The sequence below is a fragment of the Syngnathoides biaculeatus genome, chromosome 7 (genome assembly GCF_019802595.1).
Source record: "Syngnathoides biaculeatus isolate LvHL_M chromosome 7, ASM1980259v1, whole genome shotgun sequence".
Lineage (NCBI taxonomy): Eukaryota > Metazoa > Chordata > Actinopteri > Syngnathiformes > Syngnathidae > Syngnathoides > Syngnathoides biaculeatus.
Genome location: NC_084646.1, coordinates 20,398,999 through 20,417,711, shown reverse-complemented (window position 1 = coordinate 20,417,711; position 18,713 = coordinate 20,398,999). Strand labels below are relative to the sequence as shown.

Below are 18,713 nucleotides of genomic sequence, written 5' to 3'. Positions count from 1 at the left end.
GAGCCAATCCCAGTCATCATCGGGCTGAAGACGGGGTACATCCTGAACTATTTGCCAGCCAATCGTAGGGTAAGTAGAGACGAACAACAGTCCTCAGAACTGTGAGGCCAACGCTGTAACCAGTTACTGCACCTTGCCGCCTAGAATTGTTTTCTTGGAAAGACGTGTTCGTCAAAGCGAAGCCCCTCCCCAAAATAAATATTCGCCAAGTTTTCTTTCGGTCTCTCCATTTCAACATGGCAACCCCGAGCGGGGAGGAGGATTGGTTTCCCTCGACTTTCTTGACCTTTTGCACCACTTCTGTCCCCTCTTGTTTGACCAGTAGTGACCGAGGGCTAAATTGCGCTTCTATCCGGCTCGTGTCGTTATCTTCCGTACTGCTTCTGCTCTCATGTCTTTAGTAAGTACCTTTATCTCGCATTGTTTTGGCCACTTTTTTTTTTTTTTTTTTGAGTCAATTCATGTAAAATTGTCATGATTGATCACTGTGGTCGAAAACTTTAATATTATTCTTATTATTGATATTAAATGACTAAAAAAAAAAAACGCTACAGGGATGCAGATTAAAGGACCGGATAATTGCACAGGTGTGTTCATCCACTTGAACACATGCGTGCCTCGTGCGTGCTGGTATACGTCAATGCGTTCGCCATTTTGGATGTGTCACATCAATGAAACAACCAAGTTAATGCTTGCTTTCACCCAATGACACTCGCTAAAACGAAGTGATATGTTTGGAAAACATGCACCAAAATAACGAATGTAACTTTTAATCTCGATGATGCTACTTTATTAAATTTACTCAACATTTTGGCTCAATTGCACTTGTCAGATCTGTTTTAGTGACGCATATGTTTCACTTTTACTCTTATGTGAAGCATACCTTTTAGATGGATACATTTCCTCCGCTCCAATTTACTTGCCGTTCGCCACATAAATTTACGTATAGTTTTTCGTTTTCCACTTCTGCATCGGGTGCCTGTGTCCAATCCACTGTGATTACTACAATGATTTTTGACTTAAATTCACAATCAAATGACACAAGAAAGTCACACCTGCACACCCAATCATCTGGTGGGCTTCTTAGGCCAATCTAAGTGAGTTGTAAGATTCGCATGCGACTCGTGCTTACATTCCAGACTGCGAAAAACAACAGCTTTAACATGCATTGTCGTTTTGTCACTGCCCAACTTGGATATTTCACCTTCGTCTAGCTTGAGAAAACACCTTCTGGTAAGTTGCAGATGTTTTGGTGGTGTTTTGACTGTGCAATTGGCAACATGAGTACAGTACTATTTTATAGCCACAAGTACGTAAAACATGAATCTTCGGGCGTTCTGTCTGTCTGGTCCTCACACAGCTTCTTCTGCCTTCAGTTGTGTTTGTGAATAAAGCAAATAATGTTTCTGTGAGACCCAATATATCTATATCCCAATATATATTTTTGTTGGCTACCAAAAAGTCTACATTGTGCTGTTTAACAAATGGAAACAATATAATACTGTATAAGATTTCTTGGTGCTGAATTTGTCCTATTTTACAAAGATTTGATTTTTATATATTCTGTTTTGCATTAATTGGACCCTCTAAATTACTCCTAGGTGTGCTTGTGAGTGCTACTGTCTGTCTGTCTCCATGTGCCCTGCGATTGGCTGGCAATCAGTTCAGGGTGTACCCTGCCTCCTGCCCGTTGACAGCTGGGATAGGCTCCAGTACTCCTGTGACCTTTTGTGAGGATAAGCGGCTAGGATGGATGGATGGATGGATGGATGGATCGATATTCTGTTTTGGATTCACTGGCACGGTGGAGGACTAGTTAGCACATCTGCGTCACAGTTAGGACCTGGCCTCAACCCCCTCCCCACATGTTTTTTTTTTTTTTTTTTTTTGGTACTCCCGTTTCTTCCCACATCCCAAAAACATGCATGCTACGTTAATTGAAGAGTAAATTGTCTGTAGGTGTGAATATGAGTGTAAAAGTTTGTTCATTTATATGTGACCATACGCCGTGAATACACTATTCACCGGCAGGTGGTGAAATTATATATTCACACAGACTTTGCAAATATTTATTTAAATACCTTGTTTCCAAACAGTGACTGTAACACAGCAGTAAAACGTCTCAAACATAACAAAAAATTATAGTTTTTAATTTATGCTCCTCCTGTTCACTGTTACCAATCAAGTCATCCTCTTCAGTATCTGAGTTAAAGAGCCACAGAAAGTCTGTCACACACCATTTCAATCTCTCTGTCGTTCCCAATGTCATTTTCATCTCCAGTTACCGGAAAATTGTGCTGTTCTCCTCACGTAGCAGTCCAACTTTTTCATCTTAATTTAATACTTGATAGTAGATTCTTTCACGCTCCTCCACGTGTTTAAAATCCACTGGCAAACCTCAGAAATGGGAGACCTTGGCCTGTGGCTAAATTTTGTAAAAGATTTTAAATGAATTCAATTAAAAATGGAAATTTTACATTTGGGGCTGGATGGTGGAGCAACTGGTTAGAGCGTTGCCCTCACAGTTAGGGTTTGAATCTTGGCCCCCAGCCTGTGTGGAGTTTGCATGTTCTCCCCGTGCCTGTGTAGGTTTTCTCCGGGTACTCTGGTTTCCTCCCACATCCCAAAAACATGCAACATTAATTGGACACTCTAACTTGCCCCTAGGTGTGATTATGAGTGTGATAGTTTGTCTCAATGTGGCCTGCGATTGGCTGGCAACCAGTTCAGGGTGTACCCTGCCTCCTGCCCGTTGATAGCTGGGATAGACTCCAGCACTCGTGAGGATAAATGCCTCAGAATACAGATGGATGTGTATTTTCCTTTCCTGCAAGAGGAGGGGTACACCCTGAACTGGTTGCCAGCCAATCACAGAACTCAAATAGTTGTATCTGTAAAATTACTGATAATTGATTTTTCAAAATGTAATTCAGTGCAGTTTTTACCATTTTTGATCAAATTATATGAAAATGACCTATACACTTGGAAAGGAGCCAAATGGGTCAAAACTGGCTTCTTTAAAGTCATTTTTACTTGTGGCATCTCACTCTGGTCATTTTATATACACATCCAAATGTCAATCTGATGGATTTATTTTTATTTCTTTTAATTTTTTTTCGCCCAATGCTTACCTGTGGCAACTTTGCATTAAGCAGACGGGCAACATTTAACAGATTCTCATCTTTATAATGCATGTCCTATTTAATGCAATGCACTGATTCACCAGGGGAAAAAAAAAACCATTAATTTGTACTAGTAATATTAAGCAGGGTATACACACTTTATCTTAACTGAATTAAAAGTGAGAGAGGAAAAAAAATCACATCTTCTTCCTGCTCCTTAGTTCTGTATGTGAGGTCACTAACCCAGTAAGTCCACCCAACAGTTTTCTGGTGTATTACCAAGACTGACCTGTGAGGGGCAGCCGGGTTCCACATGAAAATGTGACAATTACGGAAAGTACTGTACAAAGAAAAATAAATTGAGCCAGGCTAACTATATCCATCCAATATCTGAGCTGCTTATTCTAACCAGTGTTGCGGCAGTGCTGGACCCTACCCAGCTTTAAAAAAAAAATTCAGTGGAATAAATTCACTCATATTTTGTCGTTGTTCATTTAAATTTTATCAGGTGCCAATATTTGCTTAAACTAAGCAATGACTTAACTCGTTTTACTTGAAATGTAGTAGTGACTACTTGACTTTATTTTATCCCCCCCTCCCGAAACCATGACTTTGGACTTGCTTGTGACTTGCCTCTGCGTAACTTACTCCCACCTATTACTGTGCACTATCTACATTTTATTCCTTGTAATATGTTTTTGAAAAATATTTCAATATTTGTGAGATTTTAATTTGTTAGGCTTGGAAGTGATTATTTTGTGGCAAAGAATTATAGTATACACATAAAATCCCATGATATGGTAATTATGCAAGAAATAAATTTTTTAAAAAAAAAAAATTCATCTGCAAAGTGCTGGATCTGCAATAGGGGAACTGTGACGTTTTGAAGGAACACTGTATATCTTGTCTTTCATATGTATTTGAGTGTCAATTCTAACTTATCCGGTTTTGCTGTGTTAACTTTTTCAAGTCTCACATGCCAGAGGTGCAAACGGCATGGAGGACATCCAGGATCCATTTTGACTTCTCTCTACTGTTTCCTTGGTAATGTGTGTGGATTCACTGGAGCAATTTTGTCCAGACAACTCCACATTCAAGTAAGCACGACAATCAGGGTATTACAACACCAAGACTCTTGTTAGATATTAAGTCTCACTTTTCTGCAGGTTTTAATGGCAATTGTCTCTGCTGCCCTGGACATGTTAAATGTTATCACCTGCTGTATTCCACAGTTTTTTTGTAGGAGCTTGCAAGAAGGTAAGTTAAAAATAAATTCATTAACCACCGAACTATTCTGTTCCACCATGGACATTTAGAACAACAACGAGGCTGTCATTTTCGAAATACTCAGGGTACCTTATTGGATTACTAAATAACTTTTTTCATATGCGATTGTGCTTCAGAGAGAAGGCAAAGAATGATCAGGAGGCGCAGGAGGTCTCACCTTCTTGCAATTTGTTTCCTGACGGCACTTACTGGAGGTTTCTTGAAGTCAGGCATCCTCCAGATTTCAGCACCAGACGGGGTCATCCAAGGGAGGAGGCTGTTTTCTGTCCCCCTGCAAGTAAGGTTATGTAAGCTACGAGCACTATTATTACTACTATTATGACATCTCGACCCTTACTACAAGAGTTAAGGAGAGAAAGAAACAGAAGATGACAATGAGATAGTGTTGTCATGGCAACCTCTTAAGCATTTTTCGGTCCTGCAAGCAGGGTCATTCCTTATACTTGTCACAGCCTCGAGGGGGCATTGTTGGATATCACTGGTAGAATACTCAGTTCTAAATTGTGCAGTATCAGCAGGCATTTCATTTTTGGGGATCTACTGTAGCTTCCCTCCCTTTTCTAACACCTGGATTATTGCACTAGGACAACACTGAAGTCCTTGGTTACGTACTTGGCCTACTGGCTTTTGTCATCACCTCGACCTCCAGGTTCCCCACACTTTACAAAATTGTAAGTAATCACTCTTTTACAATTCCTTTTTTACACTCAGCAAATTGGTTTCGATTCAAGGTCTTTTTTTGTAACCCTGACCTCTCCCCCTTCCAGAACAAAGGGAAGACGCTCTCAAGATCTCACATTTTCTCTGGGATGCTATGCTCACTGGCTGGTAGCCTCTATGCTGCCGCCATACTTCACTACGACACTCGGGTCAGCTTCCTCTTCAGGGCAATGCCTTGGCTGCTTTCTGCAGTCTGTGGTGCCTCGTTGGATCTTCTGGTATCCTGTTAAATCCATCCCAAATAATACAAAACAAAATTGCACATTCTACTATATAATTTGTCTAAGATCAAGCTCTGTTGCTTCTGTAATTTTCTGACCTTTGCTGCGTTTGTCAGACTATCCTTCTCCACTGGTGTCGCAAGGCAACCAGGCAGCAGCCTCTGAGAATTTTCTCAGAAATGGAGAACCTCCTTGGTGACTCATCCAAGGACAATAATGTGATGAAGCCTCATGGAAAACAAGTAGGTGCTTCTTGTACAGGTCCATCATCCTGGGTCCTTTGAATATGTTCCAAATCAAAGCTTTCTCTGTTTAGTTGAAGTGTTACTTTTATAGTAAGAGCGTTGTTTTTGAACATATTTCTTCAAAGGGCAAAAAATTCAATTTGACAGATATGGACCGTTATATGGATGTCCGTGTTGAGAGCGCAAAACAAGTAAGCAATACTTGTTACACACACTGAACCTGCTGTTATAGATATTCAAATTGCTCAAACCTGTACAGTATATAGTACTAAAGCAAAGCTGCTTTTTCACTGTTCAAAGCAAATGTTTATCATATAAATAATATATCTTGTTCCTGACAGCACCCCAGAAATGCAAAAGTGTGTGGGAAGGAATTGGACGAGAAGGTTGTGACCAGGACATTCCCATTGGTACGAATCGATGGTTGTGACACATCATGTGACTCTTCCGTTGTCAGTTCTGATCTCGAGGTGGGTAGGACTGATTGAAGGATGTATGGGGTCTTAATATAGGTCTTAGAGGACCTACGTGGTCTTCGTGGTCCATCATTCACAAATAAAATTATGTATTTTTTTTTTTTTAGCACAATAATAATAAACTGGCAGTTATTGCCAATAATAGTTTTTGGAGTACTTCTTAACACAATGCATTTAGAATGTCCCTTTTTCATCTCCAAAACTGACGTGCCCCCCCACTACCTCACCTGCCCAGCACCCCATGTCTTGTGACGTAGAGGGAGGAAGTGGAGATCAAATTCACTGCATAGCCGAGGTGGAAGAAGGAATGTACGATGCTCTAAAATGTCAGTATTAATTCGTATTTTATACTGTATATCGGATCTGTCCAGTGGAATCCCTTCACCTCCAAAATGCGAACTTTTAAGGCAATAAAAAAACAGTTTGCTTAAGTTTCCAAACACTAGCTTTCTTCAAGTTGGTATGCCTTCAATGTTGCCATCATAAATCATTGCACATCATATGAACAACAGTTCGCACGCCAAATTATGTTAAATCAATAACTGCTAACTTAATATCTTGAAAAAAACATGAATAGGTGTCATCATTAAACTGACAAACACAGCGGGTGATAGCGACATCCTTTCATGCGTCATTTAAGTGATGCTTCTTTGGAGAGGAAACTGTTGTTTTTATGGGTCTATGAAATCGTATATGCCAGTTTGATAATTCTAATGTTTTCAGAGGTATACGTGGATGTACATAAATAGGAATCTACTGGTAAATTTGGGTGAAGATCAGCCAAAGTTTTTGGACATAAAGTGATAACTCTTTTGGCCAGGACGTGAATGCCCTCGATATCTGACATTATGACAGAGCCATCCACACTGTTACTTAGAGAAACACTTTCTGACCCATAGAAATTCTGTTGGGAAGTCTTGGCGGCCTCTGTGGTGTAATCAATGCCAAATTGAGCTGACGAAATCTATGTTAAGATGCGGAAACGAATCAGCAAAGCACTTCCTCCATTGGCTGGTGTGCCTTGTTGGTGTTGAAACCCTCATAATTTTTGTGATATTCACGATGGCATTTCTCATAATGAATACCACGACACTGTACACCGTAATTAATACTATCCTCAAGGTAAGAATGTGACCCAGGAAAAGCCACTATTTGGTCTATTAGTACTCTGAATGTTTACACTCAACGGACACAAATACAGTTCTGACTCAGTTCTAGAGGTATAAATTTAGTTGTAATATATGCTACAGTTGTACACCAGGTCTGACGCCAACAGCGATAATAAGCATATTATTACTACTTATTTTGTCAATCCAAGCTCATGTGTTAAATGTCCTTAGTGTCATCTTACAGCTTGTAGTCAAGTATAGGCTCTGTAATGCGCAAGATAGTAACATTAGGCTTTCATAAGATCGTTGGGGAAATGACTCAACCAGTCATTAGGTCCCTTCCACATGACAAATAGCAAATTTAATAAGATGGTAGATGCACTTAGTATGCATGTAAATTGGTAGCTTCATAAGCACATGGAAAATGGTTTTGATATTCAGCACATAATAGGCATGCTTTCTACACCTAATATAGTGGCACTAGCATCAACCTTTGGCAATTTGACCGACATTCTTTAGGGTGTGAATGCCTCTAAATTTATGGCTGTTTTTGGTGACACTTACAAAAGAGCAAGAGAAAAGAATTATTTTTTTTCTTTGAGTATTTTTGTAGAAGAGAATATACACCAAAGTAACATTGAGGGGTTTAACAGTGCTTAACTTTTTTTTTTCTCCCACTGGTGTGACAGTAAAGAATGTGAAAAGTGGAAAAAAAATTAGGTACATCTGTGACAACTCATTTTATTTCATTCATTATTATAAGTTAATGTGGTATTTTTGAATTTGAACTACAATTTATTTTTGTGCTTATTTTTTATGTACTTTTGTGCTTAATATCTATGTACTTTTGTGAATGCCTGTACAATTTGACTTTTTTTTTTTTTCATCTTCAAAATCCAAGCAAAAAGGAAGTCAAGCAACTTCCTGAATGGATTTTATTTGATGTATGTCCCATTGTCCTGGAAAAAGCAACTGTTTGTGATAAGTTTTATCTGTTGGCTCAGAGGATCATATAAATTAAATAGTGACTTATCTTTACAGACCTTTTAGCCACAGCTGACCTCTGTTCCCTAGCAAGTATTGATTATGTAGAGCTTTTGGGTGTGTCTATGATTCTGTATCCTGTGACAAACCTAGATATCGGCCAACTAAACATGCATTCAAAGCAATGTAAGGGTAGGCTGTAGTGCTATTAAAAAGTTACTTTTGTGACTACTAAACATGTTGCTATCTATTACCTATGACTCACTTCTGCCAGTAGATTGGTTGGCCAGTTGCGTAGAATGTCCCATTATTGTCTAGAGTACATTTTCTCAGTCATGATGGAACAGAGGGGAGGCTTGAGACCGGGAAATGTTTGAAATTTTCTGTACTGCCCAATTGTTCTCCTCTGAAGGATTGTTGATTAAAGACCAATGCTGGGCAGGGCACGTCTATGTAGGAAAATGGTTGCCTCCTACTATAGGGGAACTACTGCAGCAATCCCCCCTATTTTGGGAGGGCTTTTTTTTCCCTTCTCCTCAGGAGTCACTGGAGTTTGTCCAGCAAAAAAAAAAAAAAAAAAAAGATAAAACACAAGTTAATAATCGGTTGGTATGCAACCCCCCGATTTTCATTGGGTATAGGGAACGGACTCGGCCGAACAATGTACTGTATAGTAATCTGCTTATATTTGATGCATATTCTAATTGCATTGACCCAAAAAAAGCTTTTAAACCCCACAAAAATCCCGAATTAGCAACTATCACCCCAAAAAATAAAAAATGGCAGTTTGTTCCATTATTTAACGGGATGGTGTAAATCTACACTGATTTTCAATGAAACTAAGTAGAGGTGGCACATGTACCAAGGAAGACTCCATTACATTTTTTTTAGCTGCAGCGCTAAATAAATGTGCGGGCACAGACTCCCCACGCCCTATGGTCAGTCATTCTATAATATTAATTAATGGTACATTCATAGCCTTCCTTATCCAATATGAACAAGACTTGAGCTGACCGGCAAACAAAAGGACAAATGCAAGTAAGGTAACCTTGGATAAGTGTTTGTGTCATGAACTACAGTATGTGTTACTATGCAGATTCTCCATGATTCTATCGAGATGTCTCTTTGTTTTCTAGTGGGATTTTGAAGAGAGAAGTGCACAGTGGTGTGAAGCAAAAGCAAAACCACAGGATGGACCGGTGTTCCCCCTGCAAGAGTGGCCAAGTAACCCAAAACCATTTAACATGCGTACCTATGCTTCATGTATACTGCCTCAAAATGGTATATGCTGCAATGAGGCTGTCACCAATTCCAAATGATTTTTAAAAATCTAATATTCGTGCCACTAATGGAGTTATGTCTATAGTATTTGGTATCTTTATTTGACATTAAATTACAAAAATACAACTAACTTAATAATAATGCATACTTGTATAATTCAAGATTGCATTAAAAAAATGCATTTATAAAACATGCTCTTGAATCCTCTCTGAGATCTTTTGAAGGTTATGTGCTGCCTCCCTTGCTGTAATAATCTTCCTCCCATGCTGCATTTTGAGGTTGTGACAGCTGGTGTTTTGCAAGGCACTCTAGGCAAGAAATTCCACACCAGTGTTCCACAACAAATTACTGTACCATTAGAGATCATCAGGTGTGGGAAATTATCTAATTTCAATTAATTGGTTGAAAAAAATAAAAATACTAAAAATAGTGTTAAATTCTCTCCCGCCAAATGGTAGCGAGTGCAATACAATTTCTCCGTAGCCCTTTCCAGCCGCTTGGAGTTGTACACTTTTGTCTCTGGTGTCTTTGGACAGCTCTTTGGTCTTGGCCATGTCACAAGTTACTGATTGTATGGGGTGGACAGGTGTCTTGATGTAGCGAACGACCTCACACAGGGGCATCAGATTCAGGATAAGGCATTGAGTGGATGTGGACTTTTAAAGGTGGACTAACAGGGCTTTGAGGGTCAGAATTCTAGCTGATAGACAGGTGTTCAAATACTTGCAGCCGTATCGCACACATTTTCTTCGTGTTTTCCCACTGCAATCTTTTACTAAGATCCCAAAGCGGAGGCTTTGATTTGCATTTTCACTCATTTATAATAGATTGAACACGATCTGGGCAACAAAGAGGTGAATAATACTTTATTTTTTTAAGAGGTATTTGGGAGTTAGGTTACTAATGATTTTTACAATGGAAGATTTAGGAGTGCATTCATTCTTCTTCTTTTCCTTTCAGCTTGTCCCGTTAGGGGTCGCCACAGCATGTCATCTTTTTACATCTAACCCTATCATGTGCATCCTCTTCTCTAACACCCACTGTCCTCATGTCCTCCCTCACAACATCCATCAACCTTTTCTTTGGTCTTCCTCTTGCTCTTTTGCCTGGCAGCTCCATCCTCAGCACCCTTCTACAAATATACTGACTTTTTTGTCTCTGGACATTTCCAAAGCATCTAAAGCTGTAACACACAAATAAATTGTTAAAAAAATCATACATTGTGATTTTTGGATTTTTCTTTTCAGATTATCTCTCTCACAGTGGACATGCACCTACGAAGAAAATTTCAGACCCCTCCATGATTTCTAAGTGGGAGAACTTTCAATATAGCAGGTTCAAATACTTATTTTCTTCACTGTGTATCAGGGCTCTCAAACTGGCAGCCTGGGGGGGTCATTGTGACGATGTTTTGTGGCCCCCCACTTTAAAATGAAAGTTTAATGTTCGTGCAGCACTCAAGTTTTTTTTATGAATGGTACTTTTACAGTGTTGTGTGAGTGTGGAGCCGACATATCTACCGATCACGGTGGGGTATATGGCTCTCGGGGGCGAGACATTGACTGGGCTTGATACAAGCAGAGAAACATGTTTCAGTGAGTGAAATCTACAGCAGTGTTGCAATGGAGAGCTGTATTAGTAGTTTTGGACACAACCTATTTTATACCAGTGTCCTTGCTCATCTTATTTTATGTTAAAAAAAATAAGATACATTTGAGAAGATTTTTTTTTTTTTTTTTACAAATTTAACTCGTGCGATTGTGCATCTGCGGCCCAGCCTCAGCAATATTCTGCCTCCTATGGCCCCAACATAAATTGGATTGTGAGGGGAAAAAACAAAGGAGTTCATGGTGTGAATAACAACATCACGAGCACCATGTAAAAAAGGAGCAAATGTTGAACGTGGGTCATGCAGTGAGTCACTGTTGCATATTCCGCATATTTTCCATCAGAAGTCTTTTCGCAGTGTTCTTTGATGTAGCAACAAAACAAATAATATATCCATGTCAAATCAGTCACTGTTTTGTTTCACAAAAAACAAATTTTCTCTGTTGGTTGGAAATGGGTGTTTTCAGTAAAACTACCTCCTATTCTACTGCAGATTGATAAGTAACAGATATTTAAAAAAAAAAAAGTTCTGGTGAAAGAGGGCGTGTTCACTTTTTGGAGGGGGCGAGGTGAAGGATGGTAGATAGAACAATAGTCTGTGGATCTTGAAAGATTAGTCAAAAGGCTCTAGAATGGCTGCCAGTTTGGACTTCCCTGCTCTGAATATAGCTGGCAGTGAATGAGTTGTTTATCTTGCTGGTTTTAGGTAAGTGGCATGGGTTAAATGTTAAGTAAAGTTGGTGGGTTGGGGCAAGTGAGGTAGAGGTCAGGCATTTAAGGTTAGGATAAAAATAATAAGCAGTTAGGTCACCCACTTTGCAAAGACAAAAAAATAATTCAAAATTAAATGAGGATTCTCCTGAAATTTTAGGCATAGTGTTGTTGTTTTAATCCAAACCAGCAGGCAGCGTGAGGCAAATGTTCAGATACTGAAGAACCAAGACCAGATCATACACATGGGGAGGAGAAATGGCTTCATACTCTACTGCCATACTGTAACGTAGATTTATTTTTGCCATTGTTCCAAAAATTTTGTCTTTAGTCATGTCAGAAAAGAAAACTGTCATCCCTCGTGCCATTGATGTCATGATAAAAGTGATTCCATTTCCAGACCACATCACCAAAGACGTTGACAGCCTCTGCGTTCTGTCCTCATCATCGGGTTGAATAAGTTTTTATGCTTCTTGGTTTGGTACAAATAGAATATTTATGGTTTAACAAATTAGACATAGAATGTAGCCATACTGGGCGCCACTGTAATTGTGATCAATCAGCTTCACAGTCAAGGGCTCTGTTTTAGATCTCTGACCTTCCTCGTGGTTTGCATGCTCTTTGCTTACATGGGTTTTCTTCATGTACCCTAGTTTTCCATCACATTTCTAAAAGATGCATGTTAATCATAGTGAATGTGATGGCTGGAAGATGTCAGTTATTGTAAGAAGTCCAAGATAAAGTGAATTCTGAGTTGTTGTTTTTTTCCTCAAAATGCATTATGTTTTAAGCTAATCTTTTGAAACTTCTGGAAAAAAGAGAATTCTTTCTCCAGTAATTGTTGATCAAAATCTCTGTAGTGAGACATGGCTTCTGGTACAATTGTGAATGTTTACCCTGGGGAAGTAAAAAAAGAACAACATTCTTTACTTCTTCTTCTATGAAGACATGATTGAAGTAGTGACATATCTCTCCCAATGCTTTTATTACCACTATTTTTTTTTTATAACCACCATTCTGCACCTAGGGCCCCTCTGACCACCACCAAGCATTCTACCAATTGTACCTTCTACAAAACAGAACGCTGGATGCTTCTTTTAGCAAGCTATAGACCCATCTCGAATCAACCTTTCATCGCCAACTCAGAGTTTTTAAGCGACTCAGCAATTTCTTGAATTTAAATGGCCCTTTTGACAAATTTGAAGTCAGGTTTCTTAACTCATCACAGTACAGAATCTGATCTTATCAAAGTGCCAAGTGATATAATGTTGAGAAGTGACTCAGGAAAATTGTTCAATTTCGTCATGTTGAATCAATGTGCGACTTTTGATACGGTAGATCATAATATACTGCCGAAGAGGTTTGAAACTTGGGTAGGACTAAATGAAACTATCCTCAGGTGGTTCAGGTCCTACCTTTTGTAACGATTAGAAGTTCTTAGTCTCAACAAATGGCAATGATCTATGGGGTCCCTGAAAATTCAGTTTTTGGACCCCTCCTTTTCAGCCTGTATGTGCTAGCCTTTGGTCAAAAATTCAGAACTTCAATTTTGACCATCGTAGCTATGCAGATGACAATACTTCAATTGAGTGTTGTGTGTGTTTAGGCGTTGTGTCTCAAGCAGATAAATAACCGGTTGATCAACAATTTTCTTCAACTAAACCAGAACAAAACTGGGACAATGTTTTTTAGCAATAAAGAAAAAAATAATGACTTTTAGTAAATACCCGCACACTCTATCTTTAAAAAACCAAAGACCAAGTCGGAAACCTTGGTGTTTCGATAGAATCCGACCTGACATTCAAGAGTTATATCAAATCAATCACAAAAACTGCCTTTTGCTATCTAGAGTGAACGCTTGCATGTGTCAAGCAGACCAGGAAAAGATCGTCCATGCTTTTATCTCAAGTAGACTTGGCTATTGTAATGGTCTTCTGATTGGACTACCTAAAAACAGCATTAAACAGGTGCAGCTCATTCAGAATGTTGCAGTTTAGTTCAGACCAGAACAAAGAGGTCGTAGCATATAACTGCAATTCTGAAGTCTTTACACAGGCTTCCAGACAGCTTTAGAATAGATTTTAAAGTTCTGCTACTGGTTTATAAACCACAAAATGGTTTAGGTCCTGAATACAGAATACCATCCTAGTACGGCTCCAAGATCGATTGACTCAGGTCGAATATTGGTGCGCAGAGTCTAATGCAAACGTGGTGGGTGTTATCTTGCGCTCTGTGTCATGCCAATAATAATAATTTGAGCTGTTGCTAAAGTGTGCCCTGCAATTGGCTGGCAACCAGTTAAGGTTGTAGCTCGCCTCCTGCCCATTGACAGCTGGGATAGGGTCCATCACTCCCTGTGACCTTTGTGAGGATAAGCGGTTAAGAAAATGGATGGATGGATGTTGCTAAAGTTATTTTACAGTGTTTCCATATTTCTGCTACAACAGGGCATTATGACCAAGGAGAACACATTATCACCCCCCAACCAGAATCCTTGACGTGAAGTGCATAACTCATATTGTGAGGTACCTGGACTTGTTCGTCTGATTATCTGCCACATTTTGAACCTGACTTCAAGAGGATAAGAGAGAATCCAATGACACTTTCAGCCTTTGAGATTTTTGATCATTCCATCTCTAGTTTCATGAGTGGGTCATTCAACCTTTTTGGAGCCATAAAAGACAATAAAGCTAGTATACCCTAAACTTTTAAGTTATATTTTCAATGCTGTTGTGAATGATCTTTTCTTGAAGGTGTCTCAAGCAGAGGTGGGGAAACGGTCATACCAATGGCCATTTTCCCCACTCTGCAATTGTAACGTGTAAATTTACCTCAACAATTTAACAGTGTCTGCTTTATCATCGACAGGTGAAGTCAGTGATTTGGAAAAATCATTTTACCACTGATGAGTCAGTGGTCACCATTAAATTCAAGACAGTTACAATATATATTTGAATGGTATTTATTTTATTGCTCTTGTTGCTTGTTATACAGTACCTGTTGTATGACTCCACAGTAAAACAAAATCTCCAAATATTTAGACATGAGAGACCATTAGTTTCATGGGTGAGGCAAAACTAGCTAAATACCCACAGGAATGTGTTGCGCTAGTTCTGGAACAAGCAACTTCCAAAGCTTAAAAAAAAAATCAGTTAAGTGATGTCATTCAGTAAAATTTATAGCAGTTTGTATGTAACCACATCAAAACATACAGAAGGCAAGGGGGAAATGTATCTCGGAAACAAATAAGCCCTATGAGAAAACGGATATTTAACCACGGTACTTTGTTTTGATCCTCTCCCTCATTCAGACCCTCTAGCGTCTCTTCAATTCATAGCACAGCTGTGGTTAGCATAGGAATATTAAGGACTGTAATCTAGATTTTATACAGAACAATATTTGAGGAATTATTTAAAGACAATTTAATTTACTTGTCACAATATTAATTAGAGACAAGTGGGTGATTTGACAAAAAAAGCTCTCACCCACTTGGAAGGTGATGTGGAAACATAATTTTGAATTTTGACTGTAGTAAGGTATTATGGCTGCCTAGCCTTGTGCTTTGTTTGAATTATAGTGGGAAAGTTAGTAACTATCCAAGGAACCATGTCTTTGTGCTACAATGAAAAAAATCTATCTTGTAGGCAATAGTGTAATTTGTTTAACTTTGAACGAATGGCAGAGGTGGTTAGAGTTGCCAAATATTATATTAAAGTAAGAGTAGTGTTACATTAGAATAATGCCTTAAGTTAAAGTAAGTTCCCATCCATCCATTTTCTTCCACTTCTCCGGTTCAGGTTGTGGGGGAGGTCGCTTCAGCAGGGATACTCAGACTTCCTTCTCCCCGGGCACTTCTTCCAGCTCTTCTGGAGGGATCCCGAGGCGTTCCCAGGCCACCCGAGACACATAGTCTCTCCAGCGTGTCCTGGGTCATCCCCGGGGTCTCTTTCTGTCGGGATATGCCCGGAATACTGCACCAGGGAGGTGTCTGGGAGGCATCTGGATCAGATGCCCTGGCTCCTCTCAATGCGGAGGAGCAGCGGCTCGACACTGAGCCCCTCCGGGATGACCGAGCTTCTCACCCTACCTCTAAGGGAGAGCCCGGACACCCTGCGGAGGAAACTCATTTCGGCCGCTTGTATCCGGGATCTTGTTCTTTCGGTCACCACCCACAGCTCGTGCCCATACGTGAGGATAGGCACGTAGATCGACTTGCAAATTGACTCAAGACTTAGGTCCCTCTTCACCACAACGGACCAATACAAAGTTCGCAGTGACGCTGCACTGACCTCTCTGTCGATCTCCCGCTCCATTCTTCCCTCACTCATGAACAAGACCCCAAGATACTTGAACTCCTCCACTTGGGGCAGGATCTTGTCCCGGACCACCCTTATATATATATAATATATATATATATATATAGAGAGAGAGAGCGAGAGAGAGAGAGAGAGAGAGAGAGAGAGAGAGAGAGAGAGAGAGAGAGAGAGAGAGAGAGAGAGAGAGAGAGAGAGAGAGGAGAGAGAGAGAGATAGAGAGAGAGAGAGAGAGAGAGAGAGAGAGAGAGAGAGAGAGAGACTGTCTGTCTGTCTGTCCGTCCACCCACTCTCATTCCCATCCCAAACAGAGACTTGTGATTATAATGGACATGTTAGTGAAGGAAGCAGAGGTGACCAAGAAGTAATGGCTAAGTTTGGTATCTGGGAAAACAAACTTGGAGGGTCATATGATGCTGGACTTTCCAGAAAGAACGGAAGTGGCTGTAATGAACACTTTGTTCCTGAAGAGGCAGAGAGAGAGAGATTTGAGTAACTTCTGATTTTATTAATCAAAGCATGATCATCAAATAAAAGGAAAATAGATGAAATAATGTGCACATTTAGATATTGCTTAAAAATATCACTTTATCCAAAATTTAAAATAATCTTCGTAAAGTAAAAAAAAATTGTCATATGCAGCTCCCAGAAGTTTTTTTTTTTTTTTTTTTTAACCATTCAGCCAAACTGTTACTTGAGTAAATGTAACATTTTCCTACCCACCTCTGATGAATGATCTGTCGAGACTGTCAAGACTGGTATAGATAAGAAGCAGACTAGATGATCAGAGCTCCAACATTCCTCTCCATCATCTGCCTGCCCCACAACATTACTTCATGATTATTTTTCAATGAGCATTTTCCTAAATTTAGTGGGTAAAACAATACATTGATAAGATAAATCTTATGACCCCCATTTGTATGCCTTCCTGTTATTTTTCCTTGAATGAGTGTCACAAATGAATGAATGAGGTGAATTAAGCAGTTTGTCTTGTGCTGCGTGTGCTTGGTCCAGATATGTACGAGTTTGTATTCGGTTGACGCAGGCTGATGTCATCATAACTGCTGAGTTAGCATATCTATCTGTGGGCCTCCTCTTGTCCCTTTCAAACTCGGGTGTCAGAGGAAAACAAACGACGTCCCAAGTTAAAAGATGGAATCTTGTTTGCAGAAGAGATGAGGGGCATGGATTAGTACATCAAGCAACAGTTTGCAAAGGCCCTTTGTGTTTTTCTTGGCCCGTACATCAGTGATCGTCTTACTTCCAGAGCGCATGGTCGACGCCAAATTGTCTGAGCCCGCAGGACATTTTTTTTTTTTGATTCAGCAAATTTTGCATTTTATTAAAAAAAACAAAAAGATGTGTAATTGGTAAACATGAAAATACGTGAACTAATGGTCAGTCGGTTAATAGTTTATTTCGCTCGTCCTGATAAATAGCAGAAAATTGTATTTATTACTTAGTACATTGTATTGCGCTAAATCATTTTGAAGTGTTTGAAAACATCATTGAGTTAAACAGTTGATTGCATAGAATAATCTTTATTTGCCAAGTACTTGAAAAACACAAGGAAGTATTACTTGTAAGACAGCCATTTTGACAAAAAAAACAAATATTTTTGAGCGTAAGAAATTACTATTACAGTGATAATTTGGTATTGGGACAATCTTGTTCATGGTGCGGAGTCGTCAAGAAATATAAGAACATTAAAGTGACAATTAGTACAATAATCTGGAACAGTGACAATTACGCACATCGTGCAGATACTCTTCAAGCACTTGATTGGCCCGTATTGGTCAACAATTGATAGGAGAGTTTGCCCAAGCAATCTTTTGGAGTTGGAGAAGGCATTCAACCTTATCCCCGGGAGAGTCCTGTGAGGGGGGTACTTCGGGAGTATGGGGCACTGAACCCCCTGATACGGGCTGTTTGGTCCCTGTACAACTGGTGTCAGGCTTTGGTCCACATTGCCGGTAGTAAGTTGGACTCATTTCTGGTGAGAGTTGGATTTTGTTCAGAACTTTTATGGACATAATCTCTAAAAAAACTGCAACATATCAAAATTTGTAAAAAGTGAAACACTAAATAAAGAAAATACAACAATAAGATGCACAGACTTGCAAAATAGGCCAAAATATGACAAATTAAATTGTGTACAAGACATTTCATCTTATTTTATTATGCCCATTAAAATGCTGCATAATTCAATTCCATCTGCTGTCCATTTTTGCACAATACAGATGCAGTCATGGGTAGCTGTAAATGTACTTCATGTGAACATTTATTTTTTGATTACATTATATCCTGTACTTTTACTCCCTACATTTGAAACTGAGATCTGTACTTTCTCCTGCTTGTCAAATGGATTACTTTTTTTCAACCTCCACGGATGATTCAGCAATGCAAAAAAAAAAAAAAAAAAAAAAAAAGCAAAGAAATTATGGAACGAGGGAGTTGTTTAGCGTTTGATATAAACCACAAAAGAAAAAAAAAAACTGCAGTGAAATGTCAGAAACTTCACGAGGAAGCATAAATGATGACCGCAAAAGATTCTGAGAAGATATTCCCCATTAATAGTTTTATCTACGGAAGTTGTTTGCTCTGAGAACGATTTGTGGTAAATGAACAGCATTTTG

General features: G+C 39.3%; 1 protein-coding gene across 4 annotated transcripts; it reads left to right on the top strand.

Moving 5' to 3' along the window:
* Nucleotides 1-88: 88 nt before the first annotated feature.
* Nucleotides 89-9,637, top strand: tmem44 (transmembrane protein 44). Of its 4 annotated transcripts, none has more exons than XM_061825466.1 (10): nt 89-400; nt 4,093-4,219; nt 4,289-4,379; nt 4,526-4,686; nt 4,994-5,080; nt 5,177-5,347; nt 5,467-5,592; nt 5,721-5,786; nt 5,937-6,005; nt 9,301-9,637. In XM_061825466.1, exons 1-10 carry the CDS (start codon nt 237-239, stop codon nt 9,481-9,483), a joined length of 1,245 nt encoding a protein of 414 aa, XP_061681450.1. In that variant the 5' UTR covers nt 89-236; the 3' UTR covers nt 9,484-9,637. The 4 variants fall into 4 exon arrangements, with proteins under 4 accessions (XP_061681450.1, XP_061681452.1, XP_061681451.1 ...); XM_061825465.1 differs by having other exon boundaries at nt 91-400; nt 5,937-6,065; XM_061825468.1 differs by lacking the exon at nt 5,721-5,786.
* The last annotated feature ends 9,076 nt before the right edge of the window (nt 9,638-18,713 follow it).

Bases quoted from the DNA above. Each gene is read 5' to 3' on its own strand.
- tmem44 (XM_061825465.1), top strand. From the start codon at position 237: ATGGCAACCCCGAGCGGGGAGGAGGATTGGTTTCCCTCGACTTTCTTG. The intron at 4,380-4,525 runs GTAAGTTAAAAA...ATTGTGCTTCAG, and splicing joins TTGTAGGAGCTTGCAAGAAG to AGAGAAGGCAAAGAATGATC. The intron at 5,081-5,176 runs GTAAGTAATCAC...TCCCCCTTCCAG, and splicing joins TCCCCACACTTTACAAAATT to AACAAAGGGAAGACGCTCTC.